At 40.5% G+C, this 25,264-nt stretch overlaps 1 protein-coding gene across 3 annotated transcripts; it reads left to right on the top strand.

The window, feature by feature from the left end:
• The first annotated feature begins 39 nt into the window (after window positions 1-39).
• LOC100338815 (methyltransferase-like protein 21E) lies at window positions 40-22,934 on the top strand. 3 transcript variants are annotated; one of them, XM_089303416.1, is made up of 6 exons: window positions 234-348; window positions 1,324-1,395; window positions 4,543-4,621; window positions 13,667-13,833; window positions 14,872-14,989; window positions 18,447-22,934. In XM_089303416.1, exons 4-6 carry the CDS (start codon window positions 13,711-13,713, stop codon window positions 18,848-18,850), a joined length of 645 nt encoding a protein of 214 aa, XP_089159542.1. In that variant the 5' UTR covers window positions 234-348; window positions 1,324-1,395; window positions 4,543-4,621; window positions 13,667-13,710; the 3' UTR covers window positions 18,851-22,934. The 3 variants fall into 3 exon arrangements, with proteins under 3 accessions (XP_008258390.2, XP_089159543.1, XP_089159542.1); XM_008260168.5 differs by lacking the exon at window positions 4,543-4,621 and having other exon boundaries at window positions 40-348; XM_089303417.1 differs by lacking the exons at window positions 4,543-4,621; window positions 18,447-22,934 and adding an exon at window positions 15,658-16,495 and having other exon boundaries at window positions 83-348.
• Window positions 22,935-25,264: the final 2,330 nt, after the last annotated feature.

Here is a 25,264-nt window from a genome sequence, read left to right as displayed (position 1 = left end):
AGTCTTAGAATAACTCTTGGCATTGAAGTTAAAAAAAAAAAAAAAATGGATCACTGCCTCCAGATAGTCCTCACTGACCCGCAGAGTGGCTTGTATTCTAGCTCTGGAGCTGTTCATGGGACACACGGAGTACTGCCACAGTTCTTCAGCCCTCGTCATCACTGTGAAGCCAGAGGCATGGGAGCCGCAGCTGTCGGGATCCTAATTCCTCTGCGAGGAGTCGCTGCCAGTGTGTACAGTAATCAACTGTGCGCGCTGGTGCCATTCTTTTCCTACCAGCGTCTCAGCAGCAAAACACAAGTTGTGGATGATACTGTTTAACCTCCTAGAAATTCAAGCTAACTTTAGGTATGTCCAGGGTTAATATTTAGTAAATAGTGGTCTCCAGGCAAATCTGTTTAATGAAGATGGCGTTCTTTAATGGAAGAGATCCTAAATTGGGAATAAAACTTTTTCTATTGTTTTAGCTATGTGACCTCAGTGATGTAATTTAAACTTTGGTTTTCGTCATTTGTAAACTGTAGAGGAAATAATTTATGTTCTAATTTACTGAAGCATGTTGTGAAGAAAAGTGTATTGTCTGTGAAGGATATATGGGGATCCTAGGAAGGAGGGGATGCTATATTCATTCATGGTAGCACAGTGGTTATTTATTTTATGACCCAAAATTAAGAATTCAAGCATCCAATCATTTTTTTAAAGTTTAAATAGCAGCTCATTTAAGCTTATTCAGATTACCTGCTCTGTTTGAGAGGTCTAAAATCTGTAATTTCTGTAGTTTTAAGTATGCTTGCTGGGATTATAGGAATACTCTAAGGTAGAAGCTATTCAAAGCCATCTGGTGGTTAATCTGTTTGACATTGCAGTCACTGCTAATGACACACTGGTGAAAATGAGTGAATTCTGCATCCATTACCGGGAAGCTTTACTTTAGATTAATATTACGGTTTTTACTACACTAAACAAAACCCATTTCCTTCCATTGTTGTAATTACCTACTAAATTTTAGGATTGCTACGTCGCTAGTCAGTGTGAAGATGATGCTTGCCTTGGTGATCCAGGAAGACTCTGGTGAAAGACATGTCTGCTTTCTCTAGTAGCTTCTAAAATTTCTGATTTGAAGCCTTTATTCTAATTTTGATATGTAGAAGATAGTGTTTGGATGGTATTTCTTAAATCCTGCTTTGTTAATAGATGATATTTTAATATAATTTCCTCCACTATATTTGAAGTTAAGTGTTATTAAATATAAAACCATTCAATACATATTCAAATAGATTTTTAGCATTACATTTTTAATGTATTATTTGCCTGGTTTTCAAGAAATGATCAAGAAAACATCAGTATATCGTCGCTCACTAGTTCATCACTCTATGGATCCAGGAGCTCGAGAAGGTAAATCATTTTCTGTTCCTTTATGGAATCGCACCAATTCTAAGAAGACAACTGATAGAATATTACATCTTTTGTAGCGTTCATTGATGTCTTTAAGGGGGCTAGGACTTTTTTATCCATTGAATATTACACCTTGGCTTGTGTTTGCTGACCTACAAGTGTCTCAAATAATGTTTAATGTCAACCACTATAATATCCACTGTCCTGATGGCACAGAGATAATTTTGATAGACACTATATATTGTATTTAGACCTATTAAGTATTTAGACTTTTTTCATTTCCAAAAATGGAGTAATTTTTCCCAAGTACTGTATACTAAGAGCATGTTTGCCATTTCTATATTATTTCATTTCAGATAATAAGCTTGCAAGAAATATAAAAATGGCCTTATATAAAAACTAAAAATTTTCACTAGTGCTTGGGTGGAAGATGAATTTAAACTATAAAAAAATCCATATGCTATGTGTTGGTCTCTTTCTATTAGAGGCAAGCATAATGTAATTTGACCTAGAGATGTAAGGAGAATATAAGTAAGAAATGTATATAATATATATGTAAGTACTTATACACACAGTGTATGTGTGTATATAAGTAAAAAGAATATAAGAATATAAGTAAGGAGATATAAGGAGAATATGTCTAAATTGTGCTAGCAATGTGATTATTTGAAATTGATTCATGACTTTTACAGTCTTAAATATCAAGTGTGACTTTGCATGGATTGTGTAATTCAGCTATCCCCATTGACTTGAGATCAAAAGTATGGCTGTATAGTCTTGACATCAACTAGAAGAATTAGTATGTTTTTGTAGAGCAGTTATAATAAGGATATAATTATTTTGGTTTCTTCATTTCTCTCTGTCCTTATCTGTACCCACTGTAGATATTTTCTCAGAGCTGTGGTCTGGTATACTGCCACCCTCCAACCCTCCCGCCTGGTCATACCAGGTGGCTTCTGCCTAGATGAACATATCTCTGGGTGGAGAGAGCTGGGTAAATGCCCAGGGTTGGCAGCCTATGTGACAAACACCAATGATTATACTGCAGCAATTCTTGCAAATTTTAACTTATATCACTTAGAGAATCCAGCCAATTAGATGATGTCAGTGAAGATGCAATTTCTGTGTGGTTTATGAATAAAACCACATCATGACCATTACCACTAGAAACAATTCTTGGTTCTAGCTGTGCACACAATAATTTGGCAAATTACAAAGGAAATATAAGAATTCAAGGTAAGTTCAAAACAAATAGTACTAAAATACTTTACAACCCAAACAAACAGACCTTACAGTCATCTATCCCATCAGTCAAAGCCTTGAAGTACATTCAGAGCACAGGGCAAAGGGGATTCTGTGTGCTGCTGGAGCTGGTTGGGAGGATACTTTGTTGGACCTGGTTCCACCAAGTAGAGGAACACTCAGTTCCCAAGTACTGAAAGATGTTGACTTTTCCTGTCCTAACTTTTATACTTAGTATCTTGTGCTTGGAAAGGACAGAGCTAACCCAAAGCTCAGTTCTCACATTTCAACATTGGCGAGAAGGTTCAAGAATTATAGGATGTCACCTATTTATATACAGGTTAAAATTAGGACTATGGTGGTGCTAAAAATTCATCTCTATGATTCTAATGCTACATTATTCCCTCATGTATCTAAAAACTCATCCATGTGAACTATTCCAAGTATCCTATGTTGCCAACTCCCTGCCAACAGCCCCTCTCCAGCTGTTAACACATAGAGCAATATTTTATAAAAAAGTTAGGTCTCCTCACTGTCTGAAGCTTGGAACAGACTCATCCTCAGGGATTTAAGCACATAGTGATTCCCAAGCCCATTGCTCTGCTTTCTTGACATTCTACATACTGCATTGTGTCTGTGGGTCCTTTAAGAAGTGGATGCCAAAACTGGATTAAATATGCAAGGGATGTATTAGGGTAGATGTTTGCTGAGGATAAAGAATAAAAGAACAGAAATGGGCAGGGGGAGTCTTCAGATCATGACAGGTGAGCAGGAAGAGCCCCCGACTTGGACAGTTCTGAGAGTCTTGGGTAGACTGGTGGGGAGTCCCTGAGCAAAAGTTGTCCACCAGAACACTGACTTGTATGGAATAGGAACTGGCTAGCGTTAGTAGGTATGCCCAAGGGGAAACATGGCATCCTAGCAGGCAAAGGTACAACAACTGTCACTGTTGGCCAACTGTGCTTAAAACAGGTTCCCATGGTCTGAGTGGCTGGCCCATAAGCCACAGATTATTAGGCATTCAAAATAAATTTCCTGATCTGGCTTTGTAGAGCAGTTGGTTAAGCTGGCATCCCATATTGGAGCCCTGATTCAAGTCCCAGCTGCTCCACTTCTGATCCAGCTTCCTGGTAATATGCTTGGGAAGGCAGTAGGTAATGGTCCAAGTACCTGGGCTCCTGCCACCCATGTGGGAGACTAGTATGAAGTTCCTGGCTCCTGGCTTCAGCCTGTCCTAGCCATGGTTGTTCTGGCCATTTGGGGAGTAAACTAGCATATGGATAATCTCTCTCTCTCTCATCCCCAACCACACCACTCTACCTTTCAAATAAATAGATAAATCTTAATTTTTTTCCTTTGCAAATTTTCCCTCAACCTATATTTTGTATCTCAATTTATGACAACATCATTTTTTCAGCTATATGGAAGCCTTGAATCACCCTTGCCTTCTCCCTTTCCTTGGAACCTCTCATCACATTCCGTTGATTCTACCTTACTAATATGTTTCCCTACCCCTCCTCCCATGTCTATCCCCAATACCCTTGATTTGGGTCTTTATTTATCCTCTTGGCTGTTGATAAATGCCTTCTAATTGGCTGGCTAACTCCCCTCATTTTCATTCTGTAGCTCTCTGCCACACTGTAGACTGCATAATCTTATTAAAATTCAAGTCTTGTCACATTTGTCTTCTGCTTAAGTTCTTCAGTGCCTCCTTGTTTCTTAGAGGATAGTATCAAAATTTCTTGGCATAAAGTGTTTTGTCTCATATCTCTTCCCCCTGCTTATCTTACATTTTAATTCTCAGAGTTTCCCAAGTTGCAAAATTGGTCGAGAGACTTTTTCCAGTGAGGTTTTGTATTTGTTGTATCTTGCCTATGGCATGTCTTCCTTTCTCTTCTTTGACAGAGTCAACCATCAAGGCTTGGCTAGTTCTTTGCTGAACTCTGAGATGTGGAACTTCCCTTACTAGTTTTGAATCATCTAGGTGAGATTTTGTTATCACATTTGTGTGTTGGTCTGCCTTTATGTTCATAGTGCACAGGAGCTCAACAAATGAGTGAATGAATTAGCTTTTTTTTTTTTTTTTAAGATTTATTTACTTATTTGAGAGTCAGAGAAGGAGAGGCACAGAGAGAGTTCTTCCATCTGCTGGTTCCCTCCCTAATAGGCTGCAATGGCCAGAGCTGTGCCATTCCAAAGCCAGCAGACAGGAACTTCTTCTGGGTCTCCCACGCAGGTGCAGGGACCCAAGGACTTTGGCCATCTTCTACTGCTTTCCCAGGCCATAGCAGAGAGCTGGATCAGAAGTGGAACAGCCAGGTCTCGAACTGGTGCCCATATGGTATGCCTGCACTGTAGGTGGTGGCTTAACCCGCTGCGCCACAGTGCTGGCCCCATGAATTAGCTTTAAGTTACTCCATTTGAGTGATAACCTTCCTAAGTATTTAGACTTTTTCTATTTCCAAAAATGGAGTAATTCTTCCCAAGTGCTATATACTAAGAGCATGTTTGCCATTTCTATATGGCATCCCTTCAGGATGTGCTATAGTATTCTACACAGGGTGTCACATGGAAATATTTCAGATTTCATAAATCATTAAAGATGGGGTTAGTGGGTAACACAGTTTTTATAAATAATATTGTCTTAATATAAAGAAAACAAAGTTTGAGTATTTTCATCACTAAGAAACCTATGAGATGATGATCTGAGGCAGTGTATTTAATATTACTTGTTGGAGAACTATAGCTCATATAATTATTGTTGTGAGAATAATTCAGTAACACACTTTAAATGCTTACAAAGTAACCTGAAAAAGTATCTGCTAAATCAGACTAATGTGCTTTCTACATGTTGAATAAAAATGACTCCTAAGTATACAGTCTGCCTCAGATGTCTTCAAAACAGGTCTGAATGTCAGTTGCCCCCAGGTGAGGCATACCCTGCTCAGGATCACATAAATTCAAACTTAGCTTCTTGACCCAAAGCCACTGCCTTCATTTAGATTCTTGTCTTTCATCTGGATTATTGCAACAGCCTTCTAATTACCTTTCAACATCACCAGTTCTTCACTTACCCCTGCCAGATACAGTTCTTATATATCAAATCTGATCACGTCAATTCCTGTCTTAACATCTCTACTGGCTCTTCTTCACCTTACAGAACAAAGGTCAACATTGCACAGAAGTCTGATGTTGACTGACTTCTTTTTTTAAAAGATTTATTTTATTTATTTGAAAGAGTTACAGACAGAGGTAGAGACAGAGAGAGACGTCTTCCATTCACTGGATCACTCCCCAGGTGGCCGCAATGGCTAGGAAGCCAGGAGCCAGGAGCTAGGAGCTTCTTCCTGGTCTCCCACGTGGGTGCAGGGGCCCAAGGACTTGGGCCATCTTCTACTGCCTTCCCAGGTCATAGCAGAGAGCTGGGTCGGAAGAGGAGCAGCCCATATGGGATGCTGGCGCTTCAGGCCAGGGCTTTAACCTGCTGCGCTACAGCACCTGCCCCCACTGACCCCCCCTCCCCCCTTTTTAAAGATTTATTTTCCCAGGCTTATTTCCTACAGTGCCCCAACATGCACCTGTGTGCTACCTCCATGGATCTTCTAATGGCTCCCAAGCTCAAATGTCTCCCCCTTCAGGACGCTTCTGACTCAGCAAGCCATATTGCGTTCCATAGCACTTTAGGAATATCTCTTTTATAGCACCTACCCACCTGCCTTGGCATTTGTTTAGCTGTCTGTCCCTTCCATGATCCTGGAAGCAAATTTTGAGTACAAAAGCTTGTATTTTAGTTTGTTTTCCGAGTTGCATCCTGAGTAGTATCAGTAAAAGGTTGATTTTCTTTCTTTTGTATAGATATACAATGGAGTGTTGTTTGGTCTACTTCATTAGAGTTGCAGTCTCTACATTCTTTGAACTTAGAGCAGGGGACAGAAAATACTTGTGGAAACTTCTCCGGATGCTTCAACACAAGGGCCCCGGATCTTGTCATTGCTGAGGTGTTCAGAATTGTGTGTTTCAGGTTAGCCTGTGACTATTTACTAATCTGAAAACATCTTTAACACTTTTTAAAAATCTGTAGGCATTTCTAAGAAGTGCATGACATTCATCTTTGAAAAGAAGATCCAGTTGAGTGACAGTTTCTTTCATTTGGTATCGAGGTTTTCACTTTAAATTTGGCTGACAGGTTTTCATGACAACCCTCAAATGGAATTCACTTGTCATAGCTATGAAAGAGGCTTTTTTGTTTTTTGGGGTGTGTGTGTGTGTGTGTGTGTGTGTGTGTGTCTGTGAACTGACCCTTACATTTCTTATTGTTGTTACGACCTTAAAAGCATAGGAGAGGAGAAAGCAGACAGCCTGTAGTTTTGAAGGCTTGCTGCAAGCCAGTGTGGAAGGCAATTCACTGTTGAACTTTCCTCTTAAGAAAATTGTCTTCATAATGTGGCAGAATCTTGCTAATTTTCACTTCATCCTTGAAACCCCTTTAATTCTCAGGAGAAAAAGTGCACCAGGTAGCTTTTGATTCACTATCAGAAAAAATATAATAGCAGGAAAATGGTGTTAAGACTTTTTCTGGTACCAAAAGCATTAAAATAGATGAGCCCAATATAGTAGCATAATTGTAATACTATGTCTTAATTATGCATTATGTATAATATATTTTAATATTTGTTTGAATATGAAATACTTTAGGAAAGCCATATTGCAAGATTATATTAGATAGCTTTTTATATAGAGGTACAGACATCAGACATTTTCTTCTCTTCATATGAGGAAGCCAAGATATAGTATTTGTAAGATATTATATATTTTTAATTATTTCCCAGGGGCCTCAGGGCAGATAACAAGGATATAGTATGTAAAGAATAATTTTTTTTAATTTTTTATTTTTTTTATTATTATTATTTTTTTTGTGACAGGCAGAGTGGACAGTGAGAGAGAGAGACAGAGAGAAAGGTCTTCCTTTGCCGTTGGTTCACCCTCCAATGGCCGCCGCGGAGGCGCGCTGCGGCCGGCACCCCGCGCTGATCCGGTGGCAGGAGCCAGGAGCCAGGTGCTTTTCCTGGTCTCCCATGGGGTGCAGGGCCCAAGCACCTGGGCCATCCTCCACTGCACTCCCTGGCCACAGCAGAGAGCTGGCCTGGAAGAAGGGCAACCGGGACAGAATCTGGTGCCCCAACCGGGACTAGAACCTGGTGTGCCGGCGCCGCTAGGCGGAGGATTAGCCTAGTGAGCCGCGGCGCCGGCTCTAAAGAATAATTATTTAAAAATACTAGATTAAATGTTACTATCTTATGAGGAAATTTCTCTTCAAATCTCTATTTTCATTTATTTATTTATATTCATTTGAAAGGGAGAGGGAGAAACTAATTCACTCCTCAAATGCCCGAAATAGCTCTAGGTGGGCCAGGCCAAAGCCGGGAGCGTGGAATGCAATCTGGGTCTCCCACTTGGGTGGGGGTGGCAGTACTTGATCCGTTTGCTGCCTTCCGGGGTCTGCATCAGCAGGAAGCTGGAGTCAGCGGAAGAGCTGGGACTTGCACCCAGGCGTTCTAATGCAGGCTGTGGGAGTCTGAAGTGGTATCCTACTGCTGTGCCAAATGCTCACCTTGCTTTTCAAATCTTACAGACTAAAGACTACTACTAATCCATTCATCTTTTTAATAATCCAATCCTGTATTCCTCTTGCAGTTTGAGGGACATGTTCTTTGTAAATTATGTTTGCAGCATGAATTCCTCCGATTTATTACGACAAAGCCTCCCTAGGGATGTCTTTGTAAGTTTCAGTCCTTTCCATTAGATTCCAGTTTAGAGATTCTTGTCATTAACCTTGAAATGGGTGATGGTATTGCTAGAACTTAATATTAAACAAGTCTTTTGATATAAATAAATAATTGCTGTTAACATATTACTTCAAAATATTTAAGTAGAAGTTCATGATGGAAAATATGAGTCTTTTTTGTTTTTGTTTTTTTGTTCAAAGATTTATTTATTTATTTATTTGAAAGGCAGAGTTACACAGAGAGAGGAGAGGGAGAGGGAGAGGGAGAGGGAGAGGGAGAGGGAGAGGGAGAGGGAGAGGGAGAGGGAGAGAGAGAAAGTCTTCCATCCAATGGTTCACTCCCCAGATGGCCACAATGGCCAGAGCTGCACTGATCCAAAGCTGGGAGCCAGGAGTCTCCTCTGGATCTCCCATGCGGGTGCAGGGGCCCAAGGACTTGGGCCATCTTCCACTGCTCTCCCAGGCCATAGCAGAGAGCCAGATCAGAAGAGGAGCAGCTGGGACTAGAACCGGCGCCCATATGGGATGTGGGCGCTTCAGGCCAGAGTGATAACCTGCCGGCCCCACATCATTGTTTTAAGATGGAAATAATTGTGTGTCTGTATGTTTGCTTTTAAAATTCTATATATTACATCTATATAAATTATTTTCCTTGCCTTAAGTAAATTTTGTTTTAATCTTCAATAGTTATTCCCAAAGAAACTTGATCAGGGCTGGTGTTTGGCGTAGTGGGTAAAACCACCACCTGTGACACTGATATCCTATATGGACACCAGGTTCATGTCCCATCTGTTCCACTTCCAATCCAGCTCCCTGCTAATGCACCTGGGAAAACAGCAGATGATGGCTGAAGTCCTTGGGGCCCTGCCACCCACATGGGAGACTTGGATAAAGCTCTTGGCTCCTGGCTCCTGGCTTTGGCCTGTCCCAGCCCCAGCCATTATTGCCATTTGTGAAGTGAACCAACAGATGGAAGATCTCTGTTTCTCTTTCAAATAAATAATTCTTTTTTTTTTTTAAAAAAGAGACAATCATTTTATCAGTATAGGCCTTACAAGGAGCATGTTCCTTTTCAGAAAAATTATTTTAAGTAGCCAATTTTTATCTTTTCACTCAAATTATGCCAATTTTATGAGAGTCCTTTCTTGTGGAATGCCTATAGCGTTCATAGAGTATTTTAATGCAAAAGAGAACATTGGTATTAAGCATTGCAATTAAATTTTACTCAACCCAGTAATGCTTTCTGTATGATACATGTTCATCCTGGATGTGTAGATAATTTTGAATTTCCATATGTGATAGTTGTTTCATGAAATCTTTTTACAGGTCCTTTATTTGAGGAACATAAGTAATTTTCAATTATAATAATATATTCATATGTATTTTAAAAACCTAATTAACCTTTGAAGGTAAAGACATTCTTAAAAAAAAATACCCAGTTCTGTTTGTTCAGAAAGAGTCAAAAGTCAGGAATTCATTTGCTGTCACCCTGTAGTTGTTAGGACAGCAGCACTAATCCGGCCAACTAACCTTTAAAAGAACTTGCAATGTCAGAGATGTCAGACTGTACCAGTAAATATTCACTGCAAAGTTTTTATATCAAAGACCAGAACTTTGGGAGGTGCTCCTGGGATTTGGTGTACTCTAACATCTATTAATCTCTGACACCTTGGGTGACTTGTCAAAGAAGTGCCACATTTACAAGGAGTGTGCAAGGAGGCCCAAGAGGACAAATTCAGATAAAGGTCAAGGAAGCAATTAATGTTCTCTCCTTCTCCCTAAAGAACTTCCACAGCAAACATTGCCCTCCCCGCAGTCTTAGTAAGGCAGGCGCATGTAGTGAAATGAAAAAGTTCAGGTAAAGCATGCCACCACTATGGTTCGGTTCTTAGAGCTCTTCTTGAATGCTAGTGGGTGCCATTGTTCCAGAAGTCAGTGGAGAGGATCAGAAGGGATGGCTCCTGCTGCAGAATATCAATTTTCATCTCTGTTTCCTCTGCAACTCTGCCAAAGGTCGAGGTCAATGGTAATGGCAGTGTGGGGTGATGTCTGAGCCCTTCCTGTAGGGGCATAGTTAAGCTACAGCTGTTTGTGGGACTACATAATTCTGTCTGGATTCTACGTGGGACACATGCACACACGTGCTCAGGCTCATGCACACATCCGTGCGTGGAAATGTACCCCTAATGTCTTCTGTTTCTTCGTCCTTCAATAACGTTGTGAAAATTCGTGTTTTCCCTCAGCCTTTTCTTCTTTATGATGAGCATGTTTATCTCCCCAAACTGTCCTTCTAGGGCTGAGTTTCAAGATTTCCCATCTCCCTGTTGCTGGAGTTTTCTCGTTGTCCCTCTCATGTGGTACTTCCCCAAGTGATCAGGAGGCTACAGAGAAGCCTGAAGGAGAACAGAGCGTTCCTCCCCCTCACTTTGGAGATTCCATTGTTAGCATGCCCTGGGTGTACTAGTTTTTTTATAGTTTAAACTTTTGACTCATATTGAGATTGTGGCCAATTAAATCTGTATAAGTGGTCTTTACACTTCTCTTTATGCAATTTCATTTTGTTAAGTAAAAGCCTCTTGTTATAGCTCATCAATACCATTTTACATCACATTTAGTTGTCTAACATGGTAGCTATCCTCATCAAATCTGTATCATCTGTAAATATTATCATATTCCTTTTATTTTTAAAGACTTTATTTGTTTGTTTGTTTGAAAGGGAGAGTTACAGAGAAACAGAGACAGAAAGAGAGACAGATCTTCCATCCACTGGTTCACTCTCAAAATGACCGCAATAGCAAGGGCTGGGCCAGGTTAGAGCCAGGAGTCTGGTGCTTCATCTGGGTCTCCCAAGTACTTGGACCATCTTCCACTACTTCCCCAAGTGCATCAACAGGGAGCTGGGTTGGAAGTGGAGCAGCCAGGACATGAATCAGCGCACATATGTGATTCCGGGATAGCAGCTGGCAGCTTAACCCACTAGTGCCATAACACCAGCTCCATGATCATAGTCTTAATGCCATCAGCTAGTGAAGACATTGACAAACGTGATCATCAGGGAAAAGTTGAGGACACACCATTTATTAGGAATATCCATGCCAGGGGGGCATTGAAACCAAGCGTTTTGGGAGGTACTGTGGAAAAATCAATTCCAATCCAATATGTCTTCATGGGAGACCATGAGATACCACATATAGCGCTGAATTTCAGATAAATTGCATCCATGCTTTTCTAGTTCTTCCAAGGACGGGGATGATGTCTATCTGTCCGACTACCATATTCCCATCGCCCAGCACTGTGCTTCGCATACAATACGGGTTTGTTCTATGAGTAAATGGGATAACCGAGCAAGCAACGAAGGTTATTCTGACTTTAGTTTTTAAAATAAATCTTTCCTACCTCGTCTTCTCCTGTTTAAGAAATGAAAAAGTTGTTTTCTTTTTTGTTTTGTTATAACACTGTCTCCTTATACTCATAGATGGTCTGTATTTTCCATCTTCTCTTCCAGGGAGAATAAAGCCTGGATTCATTAGTGCTGGGGGTAGGGAAGAAACACAGAACTCTAGCCAGAATTGAGACGGCAGAGACACGCCTCGAAAGATCAATGGATTTTAAGGATTGGTGTGAAAAAGAAACAGCTTCTGTATCAGTGAAAATAACATATTGGATTATATACTTATTTACACAGATATAGTAACGTACTACAAGTTAAAGCTAAGACAAAGCTTTTTTGAATTTTTAAAATTATTTTTTATTTGAGAGAGAAAATAGCTGGAGAGAGGGAAAGAGGTCGAGAGAACGTGGGCAAACACTCCATCCTCTAGTTCACTTCCGAAATGCCTGCAATGGCAGGGACTGTGCTGGTCCTGACCTGAAGCTGAGCAGAAGCTGGGAACACATGGGTGTCAGGAACCCAATTACTTGAAGCATCACTGTTGCCTCCCAGGCATTGCTCTGGTGGGAAGGTGTATCTCCTGGCTAGAGCCAGCAATTAAACAGTGATACCTTAACCACTACACCAAACACAGTTCACGACAAAATTTCTTTATGAAGCCATACTTAAGTAACCTTAGCCACAGGTGGTTTTTCCCCTTCCTTGTTTAACAACTGAATTTTCAAGTCTGTGTAACATAATCTAATATTGATTTATCTGGTGATTTTTCTATTCCATTTTATGATCAAAACACTACTAATAACAATTAAAATAATAATTTATTGAATTCCATGTAACTGTATTTAGATTATATGATGATATTCATCTTTTACTTTATGATCAAAACAATAATAATAACTACACAATCATTTATTGAGCCCATGTAACAATGTGCTAAGTGCTTTGTATATATTTTCTTTTTAAGTCCTCCAAAAGCATTTAGTTCAGGTTTTCCTATCTTTCACATTTTACATAATTAGAGAATTCTTGGAGACAATTAGCTTTTAAGGAACTACATCATAGCTTGATAATACCTTTTGAACAACCAATAAAGGGGCTCAAATTTTGGCTTATTCATTTATACCTTGCACAAGCTTAGCTAAGTTAATATAGTTTTCTGAGTTTTAGTCTTGTTACTTGTGAAGGTGAAAATAATAATGGCTACCTTACTAGCTTCTTATAAAACTTAAATGAACTACCATTACAATATATCTCACGTGATCTAGTGTCTTAAGGAGGTGTTCAGTAACTGGTAGTTAATATTACTAACTTTGTGTAATGTTGTGGATATTAAGATTCCATGATTTGCCCCAAAATTACTAATATAAAAATAAATAATTATAAAACACATAAGGGTATAAATCTTTTTTGAATCTTTTTTGTCTAGATAGAACCAGATTGCAAAGGAAACACTACTATGCATTGCTGAAATAACTAGGATTGTGCTCTGTAGCCAATATGAATAATTAAGATCTTACATTCCCATGACCAGTCTTTCTCTTATTTACTGACTGGTGGCCCTGAAAAAGTACTGCTCTAAAAATAATTTTATTTACTTCATTTAGCACTGTAGAAATGCAGAGCGGTAATTTCCGCTTCAGTATAATTCAGAAAGATGTTTCTACCCGAATGTATGACATGGTGACTTATATAATGAGTAATTTTCAAATAGTTTGCCTTACTTGTTTTATTTCATCTAAAGTCAAGAATATTCAAAAGTAACTTAGACTAAGTAGAAATATTTCATTTCCACTAGGTTCTCCTTTTTTCACGGATTTACTAACGCAACCATGGCCTTTTTCTTCTCCTCTTAGAGACCAGAGAAGACTATGACGACAAGCAGGTGGTCTCAGAGATCATGGCAAGATGTTTTATTCCAACTCGGATAACAACCTCTTCCTGGGAAGGCTTTCGTTTTGTTGGTCATGAGATTCGGATTACTGAAGCCATGGATTGTTATGGTGCTGTTGTTTGGCCATCGGTATAATTTCATACATAATTTTCTATATTCCAGCCATTCTCGTTCATGATTATGTTCTATTTGGAATGAGACAACAGGTCTACTTTGACTCAAGAGTCACTCAAATTTATCAGTAATGTATTTGGTAAACTGTTGCCATCAATGCATGCTACTGCTGACTAAGCAAGGTACTTCAAAAAGTTTGTGAATAATGAGATTAAAAGATGATTTTCTATTGGTGCAAAAATTGAAATTTATGAATGTAAAGGGTCTTGAAAAAGTTCTTGAAAAACATGTATTATGAATAAAATATGCATGGATTTAAAAATTTTTTGTACCAATATTAAATCATCTTTTAATTGCATTTTTCTATAAACTTTTTGAAGTGTTCTTGTATAAAATTTTTAGGATAGTTAAAAATGTTATTTACTCTTTTAGTTTTTTATGACTATAAGAATCTACAACAGTAGATATTTTTATTTCTTATTTTACTGGCTCTACTTGAGTTAAATGATTATTATGAAATCTGCATGAGACTCATGTGAAGAGTAGAAGGAGAGGGAGGGAGGGAGGAGGGAATACCATTATATTCTTAGAATTGTGCCTATGCACTATATTGAATCTGTTAAAAAGCTAAGTGAACATTTTTAAAATAAAATAAATAAAGAATAATATTCCAAGAGTCCTCCCAAACCTTTACCAATGGTTCCAGAAGGGGCTGACGCCATCACCATTGCCTGCCCTAGTCCTCTATCTGCTACTTGGAAGTTTTACTAGAAGTTGTTCCCTTTAAAAGTGATCAAACGAGTGAGCTCTATATTTTGAGTTGTTCCTCTTTTTCCTGCTGACCATCCCCATAGGCATTTTCTAGCCTAAATGGGTACCTCTAAGAGGCCACACTTCTGCTGATGAGTTTCTGGAGTGATCCAGAAGTACACCCACAAATACACTCACTTATCTGTACATATCACAACACTAGTGGTGTGTTTATCCAGTAGAGTTTAATTTTACTTCCTGTTATTAGTTGCTAAGCATACCTTTTTTCTTTCTTTAAACTAGGCCCTTGTTCTATGCTATTTCCTGGAAACTAATGCAAAACAGTATAATATGGTTGACAAAAATGTGATTGAAATTGGAGCTGGCACAGGGCTAGTCTCTATCGTGGCAAGTTTACTTGGTACGTAGGTATCTTTGAATGAGGGGCCAGAGGATTTACTGTTCAAATATTTTTAGTTATTTTTACCATCCAGTGTACCATGACCTTGGGTCTTCTTTGTTAACTACTTAATTGTTTAAATGGGCTTCATCGAGAAACTACAAGTTTTACCATCTCCTCACTGGTTTCTTTCAGAATTTTCTGTGTAAACTGTGTTAATTCTTTCATGTATTGCTAAGTCACAGGCCTTAGATGGAACCTTCTGAATGGGAGGTGCATTTAGGAGTCCTGGTTGCTAGGGGAGATGCAGGCAATGCCAGGCTTAGGCAGAATCTATCGCTGCTGAATCTCTTGTACTTGCGATTTCAGGGCTATTTCAATGCCCCATATAGCTGTAGATTCCTTTTAGTTTCTGAAGTCCTGTGCTTTTCTGAAAAAAGGAAGTAAATCACATTTGCTTCTATTTTCAGGTATTTGTCCTTGAGTTTATTTTCTCAGTTCATTTCCATTCTTTCGTTACCTCTAGTTCTCTCACAAGCATTTTTTCATGTAAATGTGTGATAATCTCTATGTATGTCTAAGCCTCTTTCAGTTCAATCATTTTTGTTGTTATCTATTTCATTGCCTTAATTTAGCTGCCTTCTCTGATGTGTGCTACCCAAATCTCTCTTGATTTCTTTGATCTTCAGAATTGCACACCTGCCACTCGTAAATCTCGAGAGGAATTAAAGATTTAGCAATTTGCAACTTTCTAAACACTGGAGAGATAGAAGACACTTGAAGTCTTTCCCAAAATTTTTGTTTTAAAAATATCTCTGTCCTGCAAATCGTTTTCCAAAGTCACTATCCCGTTTAGCAGGGGAATGAGTCAGAGACTGTGGGGAGCAACTCGGACTAGACTAAGTTACTGGAATTAAGACTTATTCTATGCATCTGCTCTCCCACAATATGGCGCTGGGAGAGGAGAAAACAGCTTCTACACAGCTGCCTCCAGTTCAGCCAATAAACTGTAGGACTTGCTCCTGATTGGAGGAGAGCAGCGTACTCGGCGTGTGGGCAGCCGAGTTGGGATTGGCAGAGGAGGACTATAAAGGAGGAGAGAGACGGCATGCACCAGGAACATCTAAGGGGAACATCTAAGGGGAACACCTGTGCAGCCCCCGAGAGAGCCGGCCGGTGGTGTGCCGCTCCCCTGCGGAAGTGGGGAATGTGGCAGGGGGAACCGCCCTTCTACGGAGGTGGAAGGGACAGTAGCCAACCCGGGAAGAACCAGCAGCAAACCCGGGGAGGGCCGAGCAGACGAAAGAACAGCGCAGGGTCCTGTGTCGTTCCTCCACGAAGAGGGGGAGCGACATAATGGTGCCGTGACTCGGATATGAAGCCTAGGCAGGGTCTAGTGTCGTTCCTCCATGAAGAGGGGGAGCGACAGAGACAGTGTTTGGTTTATAACTGTAAGCCTCCTGATCCAGGAGCAGAATTTGTGTTTTGAAGTGTTATGTGTTTCATTAAAACGAATTGATCTCTTCAGTATGCTTGTGTAACTTGAAACAACTATCAAAAGATGGAAGCTTTGTTTTAGTCAGTGTTTTCACGGGGGTGGTGTTTACCTCTCCAGACACAAATGTATGAGTAGAATGGTTTACATTCTGCATGGGCAGAGGTAGAGTCCTCATCTGCATTTTAAGGAGTTTTGTTGAAAATGGTAGATCAATCACATTAAAATGTGGAGGTGCATATTTCTGTGATTCAGTCAATGACATTCACCTTTTCTTCTTGTTTTAGTGTTTTCACAGAATATAAGCAATGGCAAGGGAAACTTGACAGAGAGGCTAAGAAATGGGCTCTAATTTGGTCTGAGTTGGGCTTGACTTCTCTTCAAATTCTGCTTTACCATGAGTTTGTTTTTAAGACTTATTTATTTATTTGAAAGTCAGAGTTATACAGAGAAAGGAGAGGCAGAGGGAGAGAGGTCATCCATCCGATGGTTCACTCCCCAATTGGTTGCTACGGCCGGAGCTGTGCCGATCTGAAGCCAGGAGCCAGGAGCCTCCTCCAGTTCTCCCACGTGGGTGCAGGGGCCCAAGGACTTGGACTATCTTCTACTGCTTTCCCAGGCCACAGCAGAGAGCTGGATTGGAAGAGGAGCAGCCGGGTCTCAAACCGGTGCCCATATGGGATGCTGCTGTTTCAGGCCAGGGCGTTAACCCACTGTGCCACAGCGCTGGCCCCCATTCTTTTTTTTTAAGATTTATTTATTTGTTTGAAAGGCGAGAGAGAGAGAGAGTCAGAGACAGAGACAGAGACAGAGACAGAACGATATCTTCCATTATCTGTTGGTTCGCTCCCCAAATGGCCACAATAGCCTGGGCTGGGCCTGGCTGATGCTAGGAGCCTAAAACTCCATTCTGTCTCCCACCGCGGTACAGGAGCCCAAGGACCTGGAGCATCTTCTGCTGCTTTCCCAGGTGCATTTCCCAGGCACATCAGCAGGGAGCTTGTTCAGAAGCAGAGCAGCAGGGACTCAAGCCCATGTAGGATGCCAGGACTCAAATGCCGATATAGTATAGGATGCTGGCATTGCACGAGTGGCTTAACCCACTGTGTCACATTGCTGGCCTCTGCTTTACCATTCTTTATCTCAATCTGTGTTTGTGTAATGCTATGGAATTGGCCAGTTCTATGTTTATTCATAGATTATTTTATTGCTTTGGTATTGCTTGATGTTTATTATAAGGACCAAATTTTCACAAATTTGCTTCTTCCAAACTTCCTCTTGAAAATGATTTCACCATTCACCTTTGACACTGAGATTGTTCCTGTCTTCTTCAGCTAACCATCCTGTCCTGCATCTGTAATCTGTGGCCTTTTGAGCACTATACATATGATATGAATAGATTTTAAGCATCTTTTGGGGGATTTACACTTAGGATACAGGCAGGTTGAGAACTTGGGTCTAAATATCATGTCATGATATTTTCCATGTAGCCATTGTAGCATCTTTCCTCCCTCCGTTCCTTACGAGCACAGGTACCTGATGTTACAAGCACTCATTTGGTGTCCCAGCACTAAGTGTCAGACCTCTCCAGGAGAAGCACCTGTTCAGCTTTCCGGTTATTCTAATGAGGATGCCAAAGATTGTGAATTTCCCTTTCTGTATATTATTTTTCTCCTAGCTTGTGTTAGATGAATATAAAGCAACAATAGCAGCCAAACAAAGTACAACCAACTGAACAAAAAACCCAAGGAGAACAGAAAAATACAATGGTGTACAAAAAGTACCATGGGATTCTATCTTTTTTAAGGGGAGTCAGATGACTGCCTTAGCATCTATTTAAAAAGATTTTTCTTTCTATGAACAACAGCCAGTCTTATTTTCGGGACTAGCAACTGTCGTGTCGCTGTGCATGTTGACTTGGAACTTGATTAACGGTATTTATCCCCTGAGGGTCACTTTTTTCTATCATCCTTTGTTTCACAGGTGCTCATGTTACTGCCACAGATTTACCTGAATTACTTGGAAACCTGCAATATAATATTTCCCGAAACACCAAAACGAAATGCAAGCATTTGCCTCAGGTTAAAGAGCTCTCCTGGGGAGTTGCATTAGATAAAAACTTCCCCAAGTCTTCCAATAATTTTGACTACATCCTGGCAGCGGATGTTGTCTATGCTCATCCCTTCCTGGAAGAACTCCTCGTTACCTTCGACCACCTGTGTAAAGAAACCACCACCATCCTCTGGGTCATGAGATTCAGGTTGGAGAAAGAGAATAAGTTTGTAGATAGATTTAAGGAGTTGTTTGACCTGGAGGAAATTTCCAGTTTCCCTAGTCTGAATATTAAGTTGTATAAAGCTGTGAGGAAAAGTCGGAGGAGTGCGTGATGTCTTCGATCGAGGATGTGCAAATGCAAAGCAAATTCTGGTAGATTATTATTTTTTGGATTAGCTTTCCCAAAGGGGAACACATACACGCACACACACACATATCCCACTATGAGACTAGAAGATATTTCTCCAAATCCTAAATTTCCTGAACACCATACCTGAGTTTATAGTATTGGGGGAAATTTGCTCCAAGTCAGACTCCATCAGCACTCAGGCCACCTTCTAATTTTGACAATGGGAATTTTTGGCAAAGTTATACTATGTGGTCATTGAATATGAAAATATCTACTCTCCTTATTCTTCTATAGGACCATAATATTATCATTTTTAATAAATGATGCAATTATTTTTAATGTGTAATTGTAAAATGATGGTTCTTAATAATGACATCTCTAAAAGGAACATTGTCATTAATTCTTTAAAACATTGGCATATCTGATTCTCTCTTTAAAAATATAGTAATTGGCTATAGTGAAATCTGCAAATAAATCTGAAAAGGCAGATACATTCTGTAATGGTAAATGTTAGACTTTTGTGGTTCCCTTTACTGCAGCTTTTTGGTGGTCTGTCATTTCTATGTGGCAGGGTGTGCCTTCAGTTTAACCTCTGAAATCAGCCAAGCGTATGGATTTGAGGTTATGGCAAGGGCATTTCAATCAACTAAATGAAAAATGAATGGGAGCAAACAAAAATTAGTTGAGATTTTGAAGGAATTACTGTTACATTTTTTCACCAGGTCCAGTTATTTTATATCACAGAATCAAAAATAAATATAAAAACTTTGAGTTGAAAATTCACATAAAAAGGTTTTGGCGTCTAATCTCAAATAACCAGACATTTGGCTGGTGTTACAGTTAAATGCTGTTCTGATGAACATATATAGACCTGGATATTTGAAATCCTATGTGATTGTTTTTCATGTGGGCCTTAGAGTTTAGAATAAAGTCTGAAGAATTTAAAGTCAGGGTAGAAAAGAGAAAAGAAATAGGGTTTTGTGTGTAACTGCGTAGACTGCATTGGTTGGCGACGACCCCAGCAATGACTGCTAGGCTGCGACAGTGCCCTGTCACATGCTCTCCCAGGATCAGTTCTCTGAGCCTTGTTGACAATCGTCAGTCCACTTGGGGTTGAGCACAGCTGGAGAGATTAAACCAGAATGGAAACACACGCAAGTGCATTGTTTGGTGTGTGTGGTTTATAGGATCGTGTTTCAGTAGCTCCTGATATTTACAGGGATCACAGTTTGTTACTTACAGAAAAGCCACTTAATATTCATAATCATTCTAAAAAGAATAAATAATGCTATTATCCCTACTTCACAGATAAAGAAATTGAGGCTGAGAGCCCCAGGCCACACATTCGCAGAGTGGCAGTGCTGGGACACGCAAGCCCAAGTCTGCTTGCACCCTAAGGCTGTGTTTTTAACCTCTGTACTGTCTTTAGATATTTAAAACAGTCATGTTCATACAAGTGATGTCTTCAAAATGAAATATGTATACCCAGAAAAACAAAAAGTTACATTAAAAAGTGAGAGCTGTTTCTCCTTAAAACTTTATTTTCCACTTGGGCAGGTCAGGTAGACTTGTTTGGAAGTGATATTTGAAGGGAATTGAGGGAAGCAGGAGTGCAGACATCTGGGGACACGTGTTTCTGGCAGAAGGCGCAGCCATGCAGACACCTTCAGGGCAGAGCCCGCCAATCCTAAGGGCCGTGTGCCAGCAACAGTCTGAAGAGAGATTGGCGAGACTCAATCAGAGATTCTCCGAGGCAGCTGGGCCATGCAGAGCCTTCGTGCAGGCTGGGTCCTCCCGACGGACTCTGACGTGGAGTCTGGGTTGTACGTCATTTGTCGGGGAATGCTGCTGGAAGGAAGACTGTAGAAAGGGGTGGAGGCTGAACAGCAATGCAGACCCAGTCACAGCCTTTGCCCAGCCCTGCATGGAAGACCTCCCAGAGTAGTCCAGTGGGGGTGAGACATTTGGGCCGGTGACCCCATGTAGCTATCATCGCATATGGCTGCCCTGGGAAGACCTTGTGACCTTGTGTGAGGCCACTGGTCAGCAGAAGGAGTCCCTGAAGTTGCAGAGAGCTGTGGGTAGTCTGCCAAAAGCACCTCCAATGGTGGGGTATTAAGTTATCCTGAAGAGGATCTGGACAGGCCTCCCAGTGTCCACCATGACTTTTGGCTTTTTGTCCGGTGAAATGGAGGATCATTGGATGATTTCAAGTAGAGAAGTGAAATAACATTGCTTCATGTAAGGACCACTACGGCTGACCTTTGAGAATAGAGTGAGTGCGGGGGCCACGAGACCTGTAGGCAGGCAGAGGCAGCTGGGGGCAGGGAATGAGCACAGGGCTGAGAATCTAGGCAGTGGTCGGCTGCAGATGTATTTGAATGCCAGAGCCAGCCGGCCTTCCCACCCAAGAGAGTCTCGGAGACAGGGGAAGAAAGTCAGGGCTGACTGCAAAGCTCTGGTGCTGCTGGGCATATGTGTGGAGTTGTCAGCTTAGGCGGCTTTGTGAAGCTCCTTCAGGGCACAGGAGTTTACAGACAGAGAATGAAACCAGCTCTGAGCCCGGAGGCAGCCACACGAGGCTCACACACACATGTGTTTTGAAATATTTTTTTTCCCGAGGTTCTGGCTCTGTTCTCAACTATTGGCTCTGAAAAATAGGAATTTAACGCCATAGTGGTTTTTTAAACTGGTCAGTAGAGTTCCAAGTTTCCCTCAGAGGCTTTTGTCTGTGGAGTGTTGTGGGGGCACCTGCAGGAAACTTAGGGTAACAAGTGAAAAAGATGGCTCCTCTGCCAAGAAAAGTTTGGGTACCACTAGGAAGTTAGCTTCAGCAGAACAGATAAAGTGTCATTTCAAAGACAAAGTGAGGACCAGCCATGGGGTTCTTTACAGCTCCTCTTTGTCTACGTGTCAATCTGTCAAACACAACATCCCACATCCATTGTTTTATTCTGTTTATAGCATCACTTGCAAATTTTAACACCCACCCACCAGGCCTCTGTTATTTCACTTCACTCTGTACTTTTCTACTCTTATCTTTTTCCTTCAGTTGCTCCCTGCTTTTCTAGATTCAATTTTCACAATACTTTAATTTCAAAAGATGTAACTTGAGTAGGCTTTTTCTATCTTGCAATTTTGTTTTATGACTAGGGATTGATTTGTTAACTGTGGGAGTACAGTGAATTTTTGCCCCTTGGTAACTGGCGTTTTGGCAAGTTAGGCTATGTTATTAAAAACCTCAGTCCAATTCTTGCAATAACTTTCTGGATATCCTGAAGAATGAACATACTGATTGTCAAGGTTTTAATCAAGGTTATCACAGAACAGCTATTGCTCCACAACAAACCAGCCTGCGAGTGATGAGATGCAGCTTAAATCATACACAGTGGCTGAGAGTTTTGTGCCCGATTGCATCAGTGGACTTTAGAAAATGAAGTACTGCACTAGCACCTTCTGTCTTAGAATTTGATGATAGTCCTTCTGTCATTTATACTCATGTTTCTCTCCCAGAACGTTAGAGAAAATGCTTTTTTTCATTCCATATTTGTGTCTGCTCTGTTTCTGGATAAAGAACTGGTGGCGTTGGGTGGCTTCCTAACAGATTTGCAGCCAATGTTGTACACTCCTTATTATGGAAAAAAAAAATGAAGAAACATAATGGAGCAGAATATTCTTTATTTAAGGTCTCAGATTTCAGGACCTTGATGTTCTCTGTGAATGCCTCATCTTCACACACAGAGACCGGTCTAATTTGTTTTAAGTAGTGCCATTTGCTTATATGCAGATAAATAATTTCTGATTATCCTTTGGAAGGAGAACATTCTCAGTGAGTTGGATTTGGATACAAGAAGAGATTTGCATGTACCAGCTCTGAAAACAAGCTGGAGACCTTGGGTTTTAGATATAAAGACATTAAAATCAGCCTTAAATAAATCGGATAAGCTAATTGATAAAAATAAATAAAATTAATATACTGTGCTTCTTTCTACTTCACCTTAATTTAGTGTCCATGGGCATCTGTATATGCAGAAAATAAAAACTGTCAAGTATGTACTTTTTGAAAAGATTTATTTATTTGAAAGTGAGATTAACAGAGAAACACACATACACACACACAGAGAGAGACAGGTCTTCCATCCACTGGTTCACTCCCCAGATGGTTGTGGTGGCCTGCGATGGGCCTGGCCAAAACTGGGAGCTCCTTCTGGGTCACCATGTGGGTGGCAGGGGCCCAAACACTTGGACTATCTTCTGCTACTTTTTCTAGACCATTAGCAGGGAGCTGTATTGAAGTGGAGTAACCTGGACACGTTCCAGTGTCCATATGGAATGCTGGTGTCACAGATGGCGGCTTTACCCATTATACCACATCGACAGCGCCTAAATATGTATATTTTTAAAACTAAGTTATAAGACAATATTTAGCAACAAAATTGGGAATGGACCAGGTATATACAAAGGTGTAGGGGCAAATGGGCAAAGCAAAATTTAAAAACAGTAGGCATTCTGGTGTGTTCTAATTCTTCCTATCTTGTTTATTGTGGGGAGCAACCGAGACTAGACTAAATTACTGGAACTGCTAAGACTAATTCTATGCATCTGATCTCCCATAATATGGCGCTGAGAGAGAGCAAACAACTTCTACTCAGCTGCCTCACCAATTCAACTAACAAGCTGCAGGAGCTGATCCTGCTCCTGATTGGAGGAGAGCAGTGTGCTCGGCGTGTGGGCAGCAGAGCACGGATTGGTGGAAGAGGACTATAAAGGAAAAGAGAGACAATATGCACCAGGGACATCTGAGGAACATCTGAGAGAGCCGGCCGGTGGTGTGCTGCTCCTCCTGGAAGCGGGGAAAGTGGTGGGGGTGCCGCCCCTCCGCGGAGGTGGGGGGCCGGCAGCTAACCCGGGAAGGACCAGCAGCAAACCCAGGAAGGGCCGGGCAAAGAGAACAGCGCAGGGTCCAGTGTCGTTCCTCTGCGAGTGGGGGAGCGACAGTTTATGAAGTCTGAAAGTGACTGGCAAATACATTCCACACCCAAATTTTGTCATGTTTGAGTTTGTGATGTGAAATTAAGCCTAGCATATTACCTGCAAGCCCAGTGTCAATATTTGCTCTGCTTCCAAGTTCCACAAAAATCAAAGACAGTGTTCCATGTAATTATATGGCAGCATTAATGGGGCAGTGGTGTTGTAGGTGGTCTTGGTGCCAGTTAGTTCTGAGGTCCTGCAAACTCCTTTTATTAAGGATTCCTAGGTGGACATTAGTGTTTACTCAAATTGTGTGCAGATGCATTGCATTTAGATTGCTGGACATACGCTATTGACTGCTTATTCTGCTGAACTAATCTTTGGTCTCTGTCATGAAAAGTGCTTTTATTGGGCAAGCTCAAAGACGGGATTTTTTTCAATTCTCTCAACTTCTTTGTTTCTAAGGCAATTGCTTTTCTCTGAAATCCAGTCAAGTTTTAGAACTGGCACTCACCATCAAGGAATTTTAAGAATCACTAAAAATGAAATAAGGTGTCTGGGTCAATCCTGTGATAAATGGCATTAATAGAAAAAAAAACCAGAAAAGTATTGGATATCTATTGCAAAACACTAATGCTGTACCATACCAAAATATATTGTTTGTTTTTTCAAAACACCCACAATCAGAATAAGATTAAAACATGCCACTAAAAATGTTTTAATAGCCAGGCATTATTTCATGGTGTCACAGATGCAAGACACAGGCTTCCAAAAATCACTTATATGGCAAATGGTAGATTTTGTAGTTTATGTTTTGAAAATATTTTCTTTGTCTGAAGCCTGTAATACCTATGTTCCTCTTTGTTTTCATTTTAAATTATGAGTCAGCCCTTTACCTTCACTGGATTTCTTTTAGTGTCATGATTTAATTTGGGTTTTCTTATCTAGTGCCATGATTTCATTTGGGTTTCTTATCTCTTCCTGTGTTTCCTTTGTTGGTGGAGTATAAATTCTAATGGCAAAGGTTGTCTGTTTGTCACAAACCATCATAAATAATCCCAAAGGACAGGCCATAAAAATACAAGAAATTCTTAGATTAAAAAAATGAGTAATGTTTCTATCCACCTGGTGTTGAGGTAAAAGTACAGTCTGCCACTAGTAAATTATTAACATTTTTTTCCTACCAAGGAGTTCCTCCTTTCTTCAGCTCTCTGGAACTAATAGGTAGTCAACCTAAGGATCAGAGGAATATCAAACATGCTAAATAAATTTTATAATCAGGTAGTAGATGGAAGAATTGCAAAATAATTGCGTCATAAATGCATTCTTTGGGTTAGAAGTATGAAGTGCTGGGCTCTTGGGAGCAGGTTTCATACTGTGTTGAAGAAATAATTCAAGGAGGCTTAGAGGCAATTATAAGAATGCC

This window comes from Oryctolagus cuniculus, chromosome 9 (assembly GCF_051225735.1).
Source record: "Oryctolagus cuniculus isolate XC-2025 breed Fujian yellow rabbit chromosome 9, ASM5122573v1, whole genome shotgun sequence".
NCBI classification, from domain to species: Eukaryota; Metazoa; Chordata; class Mammalia; order Lagomorpha; family Leporidae; genus Oryctolagus; species Oryctolagus cuniculus.
The sequence above is the reverse complement of the archived record's forward strand: the minus strand, read 5'-3'. Positions and strand labels throughout refer to the sequence as shown.

What these genes read in the sequence shown, in the direction of transcription:
- LOC100338815 (XM_008260168.5), top strand. Translation starts at nt 1,326, where the DNA reads ATGATCAAGAAAACATCAGTATATCGTCGCTCACTAGTTCATCACTCT. An exon ending in GGATCCAGGAGCTCGAGAAG is followed by an intron (nt 1,396 to 13,666) that starts GTAAATCATTTT and finishes TTCTCCTCTTAG; the next exon opens with AGACCAGAGAAGACTATGAC. An exon ending in GTGCTGTTGTTTGGCCATCG is followed by an intron (nt 13,834 to 14,871) that starts GTATAATTTCAT and finishes TCTTTAAACTAG; the next exon opens with GCCCTTGTTCTATGCTATTT.